Source organism: Crocuta crocuta, unplaced genomic scaffold (genome assembly GCF_008692635.1).
Source record: "Crocuta crocuta isolate KB4526 unplaced genomic scaffold, BGI_CrCroc_1.0 scaffold192, whole genome shotgun sequence".
Taxonomy (NCBI): Eukaryota; Metazoa; Chordata; class Mammalia; order Carnivora; family Hyaenidae; genus Crocuta; species Crocuta crocuta.
In genome coordinates, this window is record NW_027528803.1 from 2,726,156 (window position 1) to 2,741,752 (window position 15,597).

At 32.8% G+C, this 15,597-nt stretch overlaps 1 protein-coding gene across 1 annotated transcript in view; it reads left to right on the top strand.

Moving 5' to 3' along the window:
* Positions 1-15,597, top strand: part of TECRL (trans-2,3-enoyl-CoA reductase like) — a 99,089-nt gene that overhangs the window by 59,746 nt on the left and 23,746 nt on the right. The window contains exons 4-5 of the mRNA XM_077755694.1: positions 1,298-1,401; positions 11,294-11,409. Coding sequence (XP_077611820.1) covers positions 1,298-1,401; positions 11,294-11,409 — 220 coding nt within the window. The remainder of the gene's footprint in view (positions 1-1,297; positions 1,402-11,293; positions 11,410-15,597) is intronic.

Consider the following 15,597-nt stretch of genomic DNA (forward strand, 5'->3'; position numbering starts at 1 on the left):
TAAAGAATAATATAAACAAAACAACAACAATGGCATTAATAATAGCATTATACTTGTGAGATTCATCAGCTTCAGTCCACTTTTTTTTCTGTATGGTATATCTTTGAATAAAATATATTATATTTACCATTATCTCATTTATGAACATTTAAGTCTTTACAATTGTTTTGCAATTATAAATAATGCTAAAAAGAGTATCTTTGTGACATATCTTTCAGTACACACATGCCAGATTTATCTACTGTTTATTAACAAGGGCATATTTCCTTTACATGTCTTATAAGACACCAGTTATGTTTATTTTCTTATTTCATGAGAAACTCCTCAGCAATCTTTGCTGTATGTTTCTTTTATTACTTTGAAAGCCTGGAGTGCTAGAAACCTGTCTCTGTTTCCATTCTTTTTTCAAACTGAATACATAAATAATCTCATCAAGCAGCATGGCTTTAAATGTTAATGACTTTCAAATATCTACAGAAATACTTACCCAACCGCCTATTTGACAGCTCCTACTTGAATGTCTAATAAATATCACACAGTTAACATGCCTTAACTTAAATCTTAATTCCCCCACCCTCCAATCCTGCTCCTTCCCCAGTTGTCTTCCTACCAGTTAATGAAATTATAATGCACCTAAGTACTCAAGCCAAAAATCTAATAGCTGTCTTTATTTCACTGATATATTCTCCTCTCAAGTTGAACCCTTCTGTATGTTCAAAACATATCTGAAATTGATGCATTTTCAACATTTCTATCAGTGCCATCTTAATCCAAAAACTCCCCAGCTTAATGAGTGTGAGTTCCTCCCAAGTAATCTTGCTTCCCTTCCTCCCAGTTTCCACACAGCATCCATAGAGATCTTCTAAAATATACATCATGTCACTCCATTTGTGCTTTGCAATGACCACTAAAATTTATTCACTTTAATTTATCATATAAAAAAACATTTGGAGAACAGGTGACATCTATGTCCACTGATACCCTAAATTATACTGTAAGAATGCCTTGTATTATATTTGATTATGATATTATCTAATATTACATTTTCTCACAACACACCAGGATAGTAGCTTGTGGTGGTCTGAACTTTGTTTGGGTAGAGGATAGGAAACCACCATACATGTGAAAAATGGTGATATTATTGATAGGTTTGTTTACATTTTACTTTAAGTCCTCATATTGAAATTTCTATGTATAATTTATCCTTAGCTTTTACTGGTTTCACATTAAAAATTGCTTTTTAAAAAATCACTATGCCTTGAAATTGTAGTAAATTAATATTTCCTTATTATTTAAGGTGGACCCTTTTTGAAGGACTACATAACCATTCAAAGCATTGCAGCTTCTTCCATTGTCACTCTCTATTTTACAGACCTAGGTCAACAGGTCAGTTGGATTACAGTAAGTATCAGTTTAAAATGCAATATACATGTCCCACATTTTGATGAGAATAATTTGTCAGAAGGACAGTTGTTATCAAATAAATTCATAATGAAATGAAATACTATGTGAATGGCATTTTAAGTTTTCCATGCTTACTAGGATTAGTGACCAAAATTTTACACAAGAATTAGAGCAATGGAAATGCTCAATTGGTAGAAGAAGGATAAATTCTTCTTTTAAATGTCTATCTATCCTATGACTGATGGCCCTATTTCTGCTTCCTCTATGCTGTGTTATTTAAATGGTGTTTCTTTAGCTCTTCCCTCTAGGAACTTGGGGATATGAGGACTTTTGACATTGGAAAGAGAGGAGATAGAATATTCAATAACAAAATGTTCTAAGGCAAGGGGAAGAGATTTTGGAAAATCAGAATGAACTAATGAGGCATCTTTGAGTTAGGAGATTGTGGCATACTTTTGGTTCTCCTTGAAGGAGCAGCTTTCCAAGTGGTGGCAGCTGAATCCAGTGGCATTATAAGAATGAAGAATACATTAAAAGACAAGTAGGACTGGGGCACCTGGGTGACTCAATGGGTTGAGTGTCCGACTTCAGCTCAGATCATGATCTTGCATTTGTCAGTCTAATCCCCACAGCAGGCTCTATGCTGACAGCTCAGAGCCTGGATCCTGCTTCAGATTCTGTGTATCCCTCTTTCTCTGCCCCTCCTCTGCTCGCACTTTGTCTCTCAAAAAATAAAATAAAGTGTTAAAAAAATTTTAAAGACATGTAGGGCTAAGAAACAGAGAAAATACTTTAGCACTAGTTCACAAGCATTGAACTATTCTTGAGTAGTGGAATAGACCGATAGAATAGCTTCAGTAGCAATTTCCACTTAGGAAATACTAAGTGATATTTAGTAACAGAGGCAGTAAAGAGTTAATTTGATAAATAATTCTGATACTCATATACAAATAATAGTACAACCATTCTATTTTTCAATTCAATTATTTTATTCAATTATTGTTTAGAATTTTAAAATTTTTCTGATTAAATTTTATTCCATATTTGTGATGTGATTGCATTTTTAATATTTTCTGTATTGATAGCGTTCCTTTTTGCCATCATTAACAATCAGCATTATCATAGGCAGTGCTTTAAGCCTTCCCTTTAGACTTAAACATTCAATTTTTAAAATTATTCCAAATACAGGACAATTAATTCATTATTATTTAATTCTCAAATAGAGAAATTCAAGTTTGCATTTATTACAATGCAAATTAATTAAAATATTGTCACATCTTTGACTTTTCTAACAATCTCTCCTTTAATATGCATTATCGCGTTATCTCCCTATATTTAGATTCTTATTTATATTTTAATGTTACTAGTTAAATAGTGGCTTTAGTTTTCAAAGTTTGTTGGTTCAGCTTTTGAGTACTAATTTGTTGTACAAAAACACTGAGTTTAGAGAATTCTGAATCCTTGTGAAGTGTAATGTTTATAAAAGAACCTATTAATGCATGCATTATGTAAGCAAAGAGTTGAATACTCAAATGTGTTATCAACAGACCTTTACTAAAGTAGATTTTAGACAAGCAGATTCTGATTTTCAAAGGTTAAAATATTCATAGTTTTTGTCCATGTTTATGATGAAAAGGAAATTTTGTCTACAGAAGTTGTGTCAGGACGAGTGGCATTAATGGTGAGTTCATTAAAAATTCCAGCTGCATCATTTGGATAAGCACTGAGCAGAGAAAGTGCTAAGGTGGAACTCTAGGACAATTGTACTAGAAAATTATAGCTTATTTGAGAGGAAAGTCATTTAGGTGACAAAGAGAACTCTGGAAATAGGATGAATATTTTTAAATCAAACCTATGGTTCACATAATCTTTTGCTCCAAATGAGTCAGTCCTATTAAATGCTAAAAATATACACATTCATTGCAATCACACCCACTTTATATCAACTAAATTATACAATCAAAGCTATATTTTACTGCAGCTAACATTCTAATACATTTATAAAACATTAAAATGTGCCTCTATAATAAAGGCATTATCACAGGGTTGGGTTTTTTTGTTTTTGTTTTTTGTTTTTGTTTTTTTAGAAACAATCTCTTTATCAAGGTCAAAATTAAGATTTTAACAATATTTTTAATCAAGTAAGAGTGTGCTGTCACAGATTATTAAGAAAACACTTGCCTCATTGAACTTAATGAAAGACTTAGGATAAAGGGTTAATATAATAATCCTCATTATATAGAAGCTATTAACTAAATATCCAATTCACTTTTCACCATTTTTATGTTCATTCGTGTGTATGCCTATAGTTTTGTGCAATTTATCTCTTGCAAAGATTCTAGTATCTAAAACCACAATCAGATACAGAATCATTCCATTGTCACAAAGAAACTCTCTCATATCATTCCTCTATATTTACACACTCTTTTCTCTACCCTGAGGTAACCACCGACCTGTTTTTTATTTATATATTTTTGTCATGTGGCAAATGCTATAAAAGAATTAAACAGTTCTTTTGTTAGACTGATGTTTAATTTTCTTTAAGTATATTGCCTTTGGGATCCACCCTATCTGTTGTATCTATCGATACTCAGTTCTTTATATTGGGAGTAGTATGTGGTTGTATGAATGTAGCAGTTTGTTTATCCATTCACCCAGTGATAGGCATTTGGGTGCTTTCAATATTTTGCCATTACAAATAAAGCTATTATCTATTTTTGTGTAGGTATGTGTATAAACATATGTTTTTATTTATCTAGCACATACAAAAATATCTTTTATATTCTAGATAAAGTCCTTTGTCTGATAAGTGTTTTGCAAATATTTTGTACAGTTTTTAGTTTGTCTTTTCGTTCCTTTAATGAGATGTGTGTTTTTCTTTTCTTTGCAAAAAGTTTTCAATTTTAATGCAGTTTAAGTTGTCAATGATTTAAAGATCGGGTCTTTGCTGTCATATGTAAGAACTCTTTGTCTTACCCTAGGTCTAGGAGCTTTCTTCTATGTTTTATTTTAATGGTTTAATAGTTTCATGTTTTACATTTTAATCATAGTCTATTTTCATTGTAAAGGATATTTAATTTTATCACCAAACTTAATATTTTCTTTCAATTTGCCTCATGTGTTCTATAATCTTTATTTTCCTTTCTCATTTGGAATTGTCATACTTTATTGTCTATTAGAATTTCTATTATTTTAGTTATATCTTCTTTTTTACTAACTCTACTGGTTACCCAAAGGATTATAAGTACATCTTTAAAATATTGAACACTAATATAAATTGTTGATTTTGGGTTTACTGGTGTGAAGATTCTTCATAGATTATTGAATGACTTTATGATATTTGACCTCTTTATGACTCATCTTCTATTGTTGTGGTATATTTTAATTTTCTAGGTAAATTTTAAGAAAATCCACTATTATATATTTTTTAAAATTTTTAATGTTTATTTATTTTTGAGAGAGAGAGAGACAGAGTGCAAACAGGGGAGGGGCAGAGAGAGAGGGAGATACAGAATCTGAAGTAAGCTCCAGGCTCTGAGCTGTCAGCACAGAGCCCTACGTGGGGCTTGAACTCACAAACCGTGAGATCATGACTTTAGCCAAAGTCAGACACTTAACAGACTGAGCCACCCAGGCACCCCAACTGCTATAATTTTATATGGCCAATATTTATTTAGATTTATCATTTTCACTGTAATTTACTTAGCCCTTCTAATGCTGTTCTTGTATCTGTGATCATTATCATTCTTACCGAAGAATATTTTCACTGCTTTATTCTAGTTCTGTCATATTCATTTAAAATATATTCATTTAACTTTTCTTTTTGGAAAATATTTTTATGGGAAAAATAATTCCATATTGACAGTTATATTTGTCTTCACTTCACAAAATTTCATTATTTTGACATTTGAGTCCCATGTTTTTAAAAGTTCACTGCACTCTTTTAAGTTAATGTGTCTTTTCTCTGGCTCATATAAATTTGTCTTCTGTTTGATTATCGCTGTTGGACAATGATGCACACGGTTATGATTCTGGTTCTATTTATCCTGCTTTGGGTTTAGAGTGTTATCTGAGTCTTCTGTTTTCTATAAATATTTAATTTGAAAATTATCATAATCCCATTAACAGTTGTTTTTCCATTATTCTCTTTATATTCTCTTGGGATACATTTCCATTTCCATTTTTTTTTCAGACATTTCAACTATCTGCTGAAATTCTTAAACTTGGTTTTTATTTCTTTGAACATATAAAAGATCATTTTTTATTTATTTTTATTTTTAAATATAATTTATTGTCAAATTGGTTTCTATACAACACCCAGGGCTTATCACAGCAAGTGCCCTCCTCAATGCCCATCACCCACTTTCTCTTCTTCCCCGCCCCCTATAAACCCTCAGTTTGTCCTCAGTATTTAAGAGTCTCTTATGGTTTGCTGTCCTCCCTGTCTGTAACCTTTATCCCCTTTCCTTCTCCCATGCTTTTCTGTTAAGTTTTTCTTTTTTTTTTTTTAATTTTTAATGTTTCATTTATTTCAGAGAGAGAGAGAGAAGAGAGAGAGAGAAAGTGTGAGCAGGGGAGGGTCAGAGAGAGAGGGGGGTACAGAATCTGAAACAGGCTCCAGGCTCTGAGCTAGCTGTCAGCACACAGCCCGATGTCGGGCTCAAACCCACGAACTGTGAGATCATGACTGAGCCGAAGCCAGATGCTTAACCTGCTGAGCCACCCAGGTGCCCTAAGTTTTTCATGATTCACATATGAGTGAAAACATATGAGATCTGTCTTTCTCTGACTGACTTATTTCACTTAGCATAACACCCTCCAGTTCCATCCATGTTGCTTCAAATGGCCAGATTTCATTCTTACTCATTGCCAAGTAGTATTCCATTGTATATACAAACCACATCTTCTGTATCCATATGTCAGTTGATGGACATGTAGGCTCTTTACATAATTTGGCTATTGAAGATCATTTTTAAAAAAAATTTTATTTATTTCTAGGAGAGAGAGAGAGAGAGACAGTGTGAACAGGGGAGGGGNATGAGTGAAAACATATGAGATCTGTCTTTCTCTGACTGACTTATTTCACTTAGCATAACACCCTCCAGTTCCATCCATGTTGCTTCAAATGGCCAGATTTCATTCTTACTCATTGCCAAGTAGTATTCCATTGTATATACAAACCACATCTTCTGTATCCATATGTCAGTTGATGGACATGTAGGCTCTTTACATAATTTGGCTATTGAAGATCATTTTTAAAAAAAATTTTATTTATTTCTAGGAGAGAGAGAGAGAGAGACAGTGTGAACAGGGGAGGGTCAGAGAGAGAGGGAGACACAGACTCTGAAACAGGCTCCAGGCTCTGAGCTGGCAGTCAGCACAGAGCCCAACGCGGGGCTCAAACCCACGAACCACGAGATCATGACCTAAGCGAAAGTCGGACGCTTAACCGACTAAGCCACCCAGACGCCCCCTGAAGATCATTTTTAAAATGTATGTGTCTGATAAATCTATTATGTGGATCTTCAGTTTATATGTTTCAAATATCTGCTGTTTCCTTGGATTTGATTACAGTATCTTTACTCCTGTCACACCCTTACATTTCTGACCTAGTACAGAAAAATGTGTATGGAAATCTTGTAAAGATAACTTGAGGCCTAGAGTGATGTTATCCTCTTTTTAAACTGATTTATCATGCTGCAGAAATATTAATGACATTATTTGGTCCAAGTCATCTTAGTCCAATTGATGATTGAAATGATCTCAGGTTGAGCTCTAGTACCTGTAAAGACAGATCTACTTCCGCTTCATCATTGCTCCAAGGGTGTAACTCTTCTAGGTCTCAACCTTGAGTTTTATAAGGCTCTCTCTCTGTCTTTGAAAGATGCCAACCAACAATTTTGCATTTCCATTCTCAGGCACCCTCAAAAGATTTAGTCTTCTCCTCGAGGTGCTATTAGACTTCATATCTTAGAGGTGCCTGAATGGTTCAGTCAGTTAAATGGCTGACTTCAGCTCAGGTCATGATCTCACAGTTCATGAGTTCAAGCCCCACATGGGGGGGGGTGACAGTTCAGAGCCTGGAGCCTGCTTCAGATTCTGTGTCCCCCTCTCTCTGCCCCTCCACCACTTACACTGTCTCTCTCTCTGTCTCTCAAAAAAATAAACATTAAAAAAAAGAAAAGACTTCATATCCTAGATTCAATCACAATTCTAGAGTCCTGTTTAAAATATCTTGACCTTCTAATTCTTCGATGACTCAGGAGCTCTTTGAATCCTGAAAAACATTTTTTTTCTTGTTGATTTCATTACAATGGTTTATTTGAATAACCTAGAATAAAATTCTCTATTATGTATTATTCATATAATAGTTAAATTAAGAGAAAAACTTCTTTATTATATTAGCTTCAATATTTCTCATTCAGTAAAAAGTGATATTGCTATTGGGAAATGCTCTCATAATTTCAATAACTCTCTCGTCATTAGAAGATTAAGGTTAGCATTACTTTATTTTGTCAGTAATTTTCAACAGCTATGAAATGTGCAATTTATTTTGTTTTCAACTGTCAATTGCAATTTTAAAAAAGAAATGAAGCTAATAATAATAGGACTAAAAAGTTTTTTTTAGAAATGAAATGCATTAAATATAGTCTAAGCACAAAGATTCTAATCAATCTGCAACAATTGCAGCTGTGTGTTTCAATTTATATTTATAAAACAGCTTATTGTCTTCTTCCTTTTTCAATTCAGACATATCCCAAGTTGAATATTCCATGGAAGTTCCCCCCCCAAAACTCAATTACCTAGCTTGCCTAGTATCACTGAATTTTACATTTTGAGCCATACATTAGTTCAATACAGTGAACATTCTATAAAGCAAAAGCATGAAAAAGATATTGGAAATAAGTTAGAATTTAAAAGTAGTGTGTGTGTGTGTGTGTGTCTTCAAAGTAAAAAGAAAGTATATCTGCTTATTTTGGATACATAATTTCCACTGAATTTTGGTTTATAATGGACTTCCTAGTCTGTAAATTCATCTGATTTGCTAAGGCTTGTAAGTGGTGTGTTTGTTTGTTTGGCTTTGGTTTTGAACTTGTTCTTGTTTAGTAGGAGAAGAAAAATTTCTTTTTCGGAAGTGTGTCTTATTAATATTTCTCTATCTGGCTCTTGTTTTTATTTATTCTAAAACTATTTTTGATTACTGTCTAGGTTTAATAAAACATCTCTCTTCCTTTTTTTATTACTTTCATCCAAATAGATTTTCTTTGAAAATGCTTTGTCCAAAAGTTATTCTTATCATTCTCTAGTGCTTTCAGGTCAGGGTACAGCCTTCATACTTTGGTACTCTTTTAACCCCCATGTTTCAGATGAACAATATTTGTGATAAAATATTGGGCCTCCTAGAACATATTACTGTAAGCTAGCAGATTCTCCTGAGTTATATTTAGGGTATGATGGAGATAAAGCCGTAGTTTAATTTCCTGATTCGAAGAAACTTCATATTTGTGATAGTATTTTTATTAACTTAATAAAGAGTGACATATGATCAAGTTTAACTATTGTTCATAACATTTTTCATTACTGACGTATTACTAGAGGACTTGCCCAAAATTGACCTGACTAGATCAGATGGCATTGAAATAAATATTTTAAGCTTTTTATTGTAATAAAACAATTACTCTAATTATTCTGGAGTATTAAACAGACTCTTTTATCAGACATTCAAAAGTGGTAAACATTTTTTTCTTTACATCTAAATAATCAAGCATGTTGTATGTCATAAATTAATATAGTCTATCAGTAAAAAGTGTGTTCGACACTGAATATGTCAGATGTTGCATGTTTACCTTCATATAAAAGTTTTTCTTGACTAATGAGATGATAAATACCATTAAGTGAAAAAAATATACCTAAACATAACTACATATATTAATATTCACTTGATAAACATTTGGTCAGCTTCAAAATGATACTATAGAAATGTCTATCTAAAATATTCTTTGTAGATTAAATCTTTTACTTTGGACTTTTTAGATTATTTAGGTACATTTTGGAAACTATAAACATTAAGCTTTTAGACTCAAAGATGCCATAAGAGGGAATTAGTATATTTAATAGTTAAGAACATAAGTCTATAATGAGTTTTGACATGTTAATCCAAAAATATTTGTAATATAGATGTTGTTTGGAGTTTCTGAAAATTATTTTTCTACACTAAGTAATATTAGCCATAAAGATTGCTTTTTTTTTCTTATGGATGCATTGGATAATTTTCAGAAAATTATCAGATCATCTCTATACTTTTTCAGTTCTATACCAGAAAAAGTAAATATTTTAACTATGTATATATTTTACATGTCATACCACATAATCACACACATGTGATATATATATGTATATATTAAAATGCACAAAATACATTTGTATTACATGCTACCACCCTATTGTCAGTTAGATGACACTATGACTGAAAGCTTTAATAAGAAGATTTATCTGGGAATATTTTATTTTAACCTGTTTAAAGAAAGAACTAGTATTCATTAAAGTAACTGCTAGAAAGAGGAGACTGCCATGCAGGGTCAATATTGTCATATCATCAGAATGTCTTAATTTATTTTCTTGTTTTTTTTTTATTTTATAATATTTATACACATACATATATACATATATAATTCTATATATAATATATGAATATATCATATATTCTAAAGATGAAGTTATATAAAATTCTTACACAAGAACATAATTTCTAATCAATGTGCACACCTGATATTTGAGTAAAATGTGAAGCTTTAAGCTTTCTTTCTTAGAAAACAATGAAAATTGGCAAAGACAAAGCAAAGCAGAATGGTAGTTGAGTTTATCATTGTCATGTTTGTATCTTTTCTCTTTGAACACTCAGAGGTAAAATATTTTCCTTTTTCTGTCTGAAATTCCAGAGCGACTTTAACNAAAACAACAAATAATGGACAGTTATAAGATTTAGAAAACATTCAGAAAACCAGTCAGCCAGTGAACCTTTATGCAATCAAACAGACTTGTTTCCAATTATCTTTCCAAGTCTTATGATTATTTCTCTATAGGTCAGGTATCTCTCTCCACGTATATGGTTGACTTTCAGCTTCAGAATTCAGAAGGCAATCCTTTTAACTACCTACTAAGACTCATTAGAATTAAGGCCTAAAATTTCCAAAAGAGATAACTAAATTATTTCTATTTAAATCATTGTCAAATCAGTTGAATTTGAGATGACACAGCCATATAAAGATTAAAAAAAAAAAAAGACTTACTGTAGCCAATTCCATTCAGTGACAGGACATTTCACATAGAAGATGGAATGTGTATGGGGTTGAGGAAACACAAAGAAATAGGTTTATAATAGTTTGGTTAATTAAATAAAAAATCATTTGTGAAGAAATCATTACATTAAATTGAATGTTTTTATTTTAAACATTTTATTTTTTATGTTTATTTATTTTATTTATTTCTGAGCGAGAGACAGCGTGAGCAGAGGAGGGTCAGAGAGAGAGGGAGACACAGAATCTCAAACAGTCTCCGGGCTGGCTGATAGCACAGACCCCGACACGGGGCTCAAACCCACGAACCATGAGATCATGACCTGAGCCAAAGTCAGACGCTTAACCTACTGAGCCACCCAGGCACCCGAATGTTTTTATTTTAAATTCGCCATTTATAATTGTTCTTTCCATAAGTCTTGACTTGTTAATTTTGTTAGCACACAGTCTAATTCATTTTAAATAATAGATAATGCTACCTGTCCAATTTACCAGTTCATTCAGTAGGCTGCCTGTGGACATGTTTATTATGTTTACATGTACATCTTAATAACATTATATAATTTTTTTTTATACCACCTTCTTACTTTCAGATATTTTTGGCTGAATACACAGGACCCTTGCTGATATATCTCCTCTTTTATTTGAGGATCCCATACATATATGACATGAAAGAGAGCGCTAGAAGATTGCGCCACCCAGTGGTACAGTAAGTAATACATATTGTATCTATAGGTTAAGGAGGAGATAAACTATTACACAGATATTATTGTTAAAGTTGTTTATAAACTCAAAGTGGATTACAGTTAAAGAAATATATTTTAAGTAACTTTAAATAATGTATATATACCATCTTGCAAATTTATATACAAGGAACTATTAAGTATATCTTAAAATTGAGGTAATATGAGTTCATAATGATCACAGTAAAAGAAATCTGGAAATTTAGAATTATCACAAAAAGTTTAAAATTATAAAGCTGAGAGGTCATATATAGGGCTCAAGATATAATACTAAATAAAATAAAATAATAAAATAAAATATATACTTCTCTAAAAATATGGGCAACATTTATAAGAAACAATGACATATAAACAGGAAAAAAGGTTTTGATTTTTTTCTGTTTGTTTATTATTTTGAGAGAGAGACAGAGTGGGGGAGAGGCAGAGAAAGAGGGAGACACAGAATCCAAAACAGGCTCCAGGCTCTGAGGTGTCAGCACAGAGCCTGGCATAGGGCTCAAACTCATGGACCATGAGATCATGACCCGAGCCAAAGTCGGACACTTAATTGACTGAGCCAGACACTTAACTGACAGGCTCCCAATAAAAGTTTTATAAGTTACCTTTAGTTGGTCAAAATCCAAAATTAAATTCTACTTTAAACTAAAAAAGAAAAATAAAATACAAAAAAAACATGAGGGCAGTTAGCAAAGCAGAATACATAGCATACTGTGAAAATAATTTTTCTCTCTCTGTCTTTTCTCTGTCACTCTCTCTGTTTTCTCTATTCTTAAAGAAAAAGAATAATTATTTAAGATGCTACACTGAGATGTAGTGTTAGCAATTTGTTAAGAAAATAAAAAAGAGCTTGATTTAATCACTAAACTCTAAGTGAATTAAGAAACAAAATTTAAGGAAAGCCTAAATTCAGGGGAGCCTGGGTGGCTCGGTCATTTGCGCATCTGACTCTTGATTTCAGCTGAGGTCATGATTTCACAGTTTGTTAAGATCAAGCTCCATCCACCTGGGATTTTGACTGTGTGGAGCCTGCTTGAGATTCTCTCTCTCTTCCTCTCTCTCTGCTCCTCCCCAACTCTCATGTGCTCTCTCTCCCTCTCAAAATAAATAAATAAACTTTTTTAAAAAAGAAGCAAAATTTGTGTCATAGGAATACTAAAAGATAGAGAATGACTTGACTCCTGACTTTCTCATCTCAAACCAAGCTTTCTGTTACCCTTAATTTCTGTGCCACAACCACACTGATCTTTCCTGTTCTGATACTTACCATGTTCCCTTTCACACAAAGGCATTTACACTTTCTGTCCCTCTTCCTTCATCGCGATTACATCTTTCTTCTTTCTCATTTAAACTTCAAATAGAGGCTCAGTATTTCTTACTCAGGGTAGCCATTCCCATTCTTTGCATGACAAACATGCTATTGACATGTTCTTCCTTTATGCAATTTATTACTTTAAGATTATATGTTCACATAATCATGTTTGTATCTTTCCCTCTATAAAGTTCTATGATGGGTCTCCTTTGATGTCCAGTTTATACTGCTTAACATTACCTGGTTTACAGGAAATACTCAGTAAAAGTGTTTTGAATGATTAGATGGGTGAACCAATTACAAACATATTTATTTTACATTGAGGACCTTTAGATTATAAAAGAGAAGAACCTGACTTGGATAGGAGTTCTGAGATGGCTCTTCTAAGAAAGTGGCATCTGAACTATTTTCTTTGTTTTCTGGAGGGATGAGTCAGATTTTAACTAGCAAATCTGAAGAATCTTTGTGTAGCAATTATTCATGGTACAAAGAAATTTGGTCTTTGTAGGAGAAAACAAAAACAAAAACAAAAACAAAAAAACCCAACTGTGGCAGAAACACAAAGAGGCAAAGGGAAATTGGCTCTCAGGGATGATAGGCAAGTTTAGGGCCTATTAATTAGACATTACCCTTTTTCTTTCTCTTTAGTGAAGGAAATAAAGGACTGACTGATTTGTTTAGAAAGTCTGGAGTGGAGAGTTCATAAAGACAATGTAATTGTATTCATTTTTTTAGATCAACATATAACATGTACTAGATATAGCAGAGTGTGAGAAAAAGAGCAATTTTTATCCTAGTGTCATTCTAAGGGAATTGACTGACAGTTGGCTACCGTCTTAAACATACACACAGCATGTTTTATTACATCCTGGTGATAAAGGTTTGTATCACATTGTTCCATAATAGCAAATAATTTAAATTGGTATGAAATCATTACAGGGCAGGTACACAAAAACACACAAACTACTTTTGAAATTTAAGGATCTAGCAGAGATCTATACAATAAAATATATAAATAATCACAAGGCTCTTAAGGCAACTCAATCTTAGGATAGGAGATTACCATTTCTCAAGGGTAAGAAAATCAAATTTCAAATGGCATACCTAGTTGCCATATACTCTAATGTGAATTCTCCAAAATTGCTTTGAGTCATATCACTGAGTCAAAAGTACTTTTCTGCTTGGCTCAGATCTGTAAGTGACTCAACTACCACAAAATTCTTTGCACCTCTTAGACACTTCTGCACACCAGACAAAGTATCTCCATCACCATCAGGAAGTGTAAAAGTGGTCCACAGCTTGGTGTAACCAGATGTTCTTTATTCAATCAGAGGATACGTCTTCATAAGTGTCAAGGTCTCTCCCACCATAAGGATCAAGTGAACTGCTTGCACTGAGTCTGAGACCACACCTCCCTGAGTGCTTCTAATGGCATCATCAGAGTTGGAAAAGCAGTCCTAGGAACCTTTCCTACACACAGCATACACAGCTTGACTATCAGCCTTTGATGTAAGAAGATATATCTACTTGGACACTTATATCCCTCTTGAGGCTCCCCACATCATTAGCCCCATACTTTTGTGCCATCCCTGTTCTCTCATATTCCATCTCAATAAACTCCACAGTATTCCGGGTTGCTCTGAGTTCTGTCTGATTACATGAATCCTTCCATGTGCCTTCTGCAATTCAAAATCCATTATTAGCAAAATTGCCTTCATCTTCTTCCACAACAGAAACCTAGCATAGCTCTGTAAAAATTGAGACTGTGTTTTCTTTCAAGTCCCTGTATTTTGGAACTTATGTGATAAAGGATAAGATAATTTTGAATGTTATAACAGGAAAAAAAGAATTGGACCCAAACCTATTTATGGATGTACAATGAATTTAGCACTACTCAGAGAAAGAGTTGATGTTTGAAGGGGATTCACCCATAATTAAATAGAAAGAATATTTTGGGGAAAAAAATCAAGCATAGTAAGTGGGTTACCAATAATGTGCAAAGTGACATATATCCAAATAGTAAGATACAGCTGTATGTGCTATGCTGGTATAACATCAGAAAAATAAGTGAACTAATTTGACCGTAGCTTGAACTAAAATTTCTTATTTAGTGATCTACTACATAGCCGAGCATAATCTCACTTTATGCTTTCTTACAAAATGGAAAATTATATCACTCAAGTATTTATATAAATACCCATAAAGAACCAACAAGGTAGGAGAGATGCTGATTCCCTCATCAGTCCTTTAAACTTGCAAGGCATCTTCCTAAATCAAATGCCTAAATCAGAACCTTTGCTTTTGTTTCTCTCATTGTCTAGAAAGCTCTGCCCCAGATATCCACATTTCGTTCTCTCATTTCTCACAGAGTTTGTCTATTTTCATAGATATACACACATAGAACATGACTCTTTCCTGATGGGTGCACACTTACACTTTTTTATGAATTAATGAATAATAACAATTCCCTGAGGATTTAGCCAGTTTGATTTGTGTTTGTTTGTCTTCCCTAAAGCCACTGTGACTATTAACCAGAAATCATTAATTCATTTTGTTTAAATAAACAAAAGTCTCCTCCCAGTGCAGATTCAATGTTCGATTTTACATAGAGTAAATGACATGTTGATTTTGATGTTCACATTTTATTGGCTTAATTATGCAATTATTGATCCATATTGATTATCTCAAAGAGAAGCCACAGTTTTTGAAATTTATAATTTTAACCAACGCAGTACAGATTTTAAAGGAAATATACTTTAAGCACAAGCAAGAATATATATTTCTGTAAATCACATCTGACATTTACCTTTAAAGTAATAGTTTTATAAATGGTGAGAGAGCCATA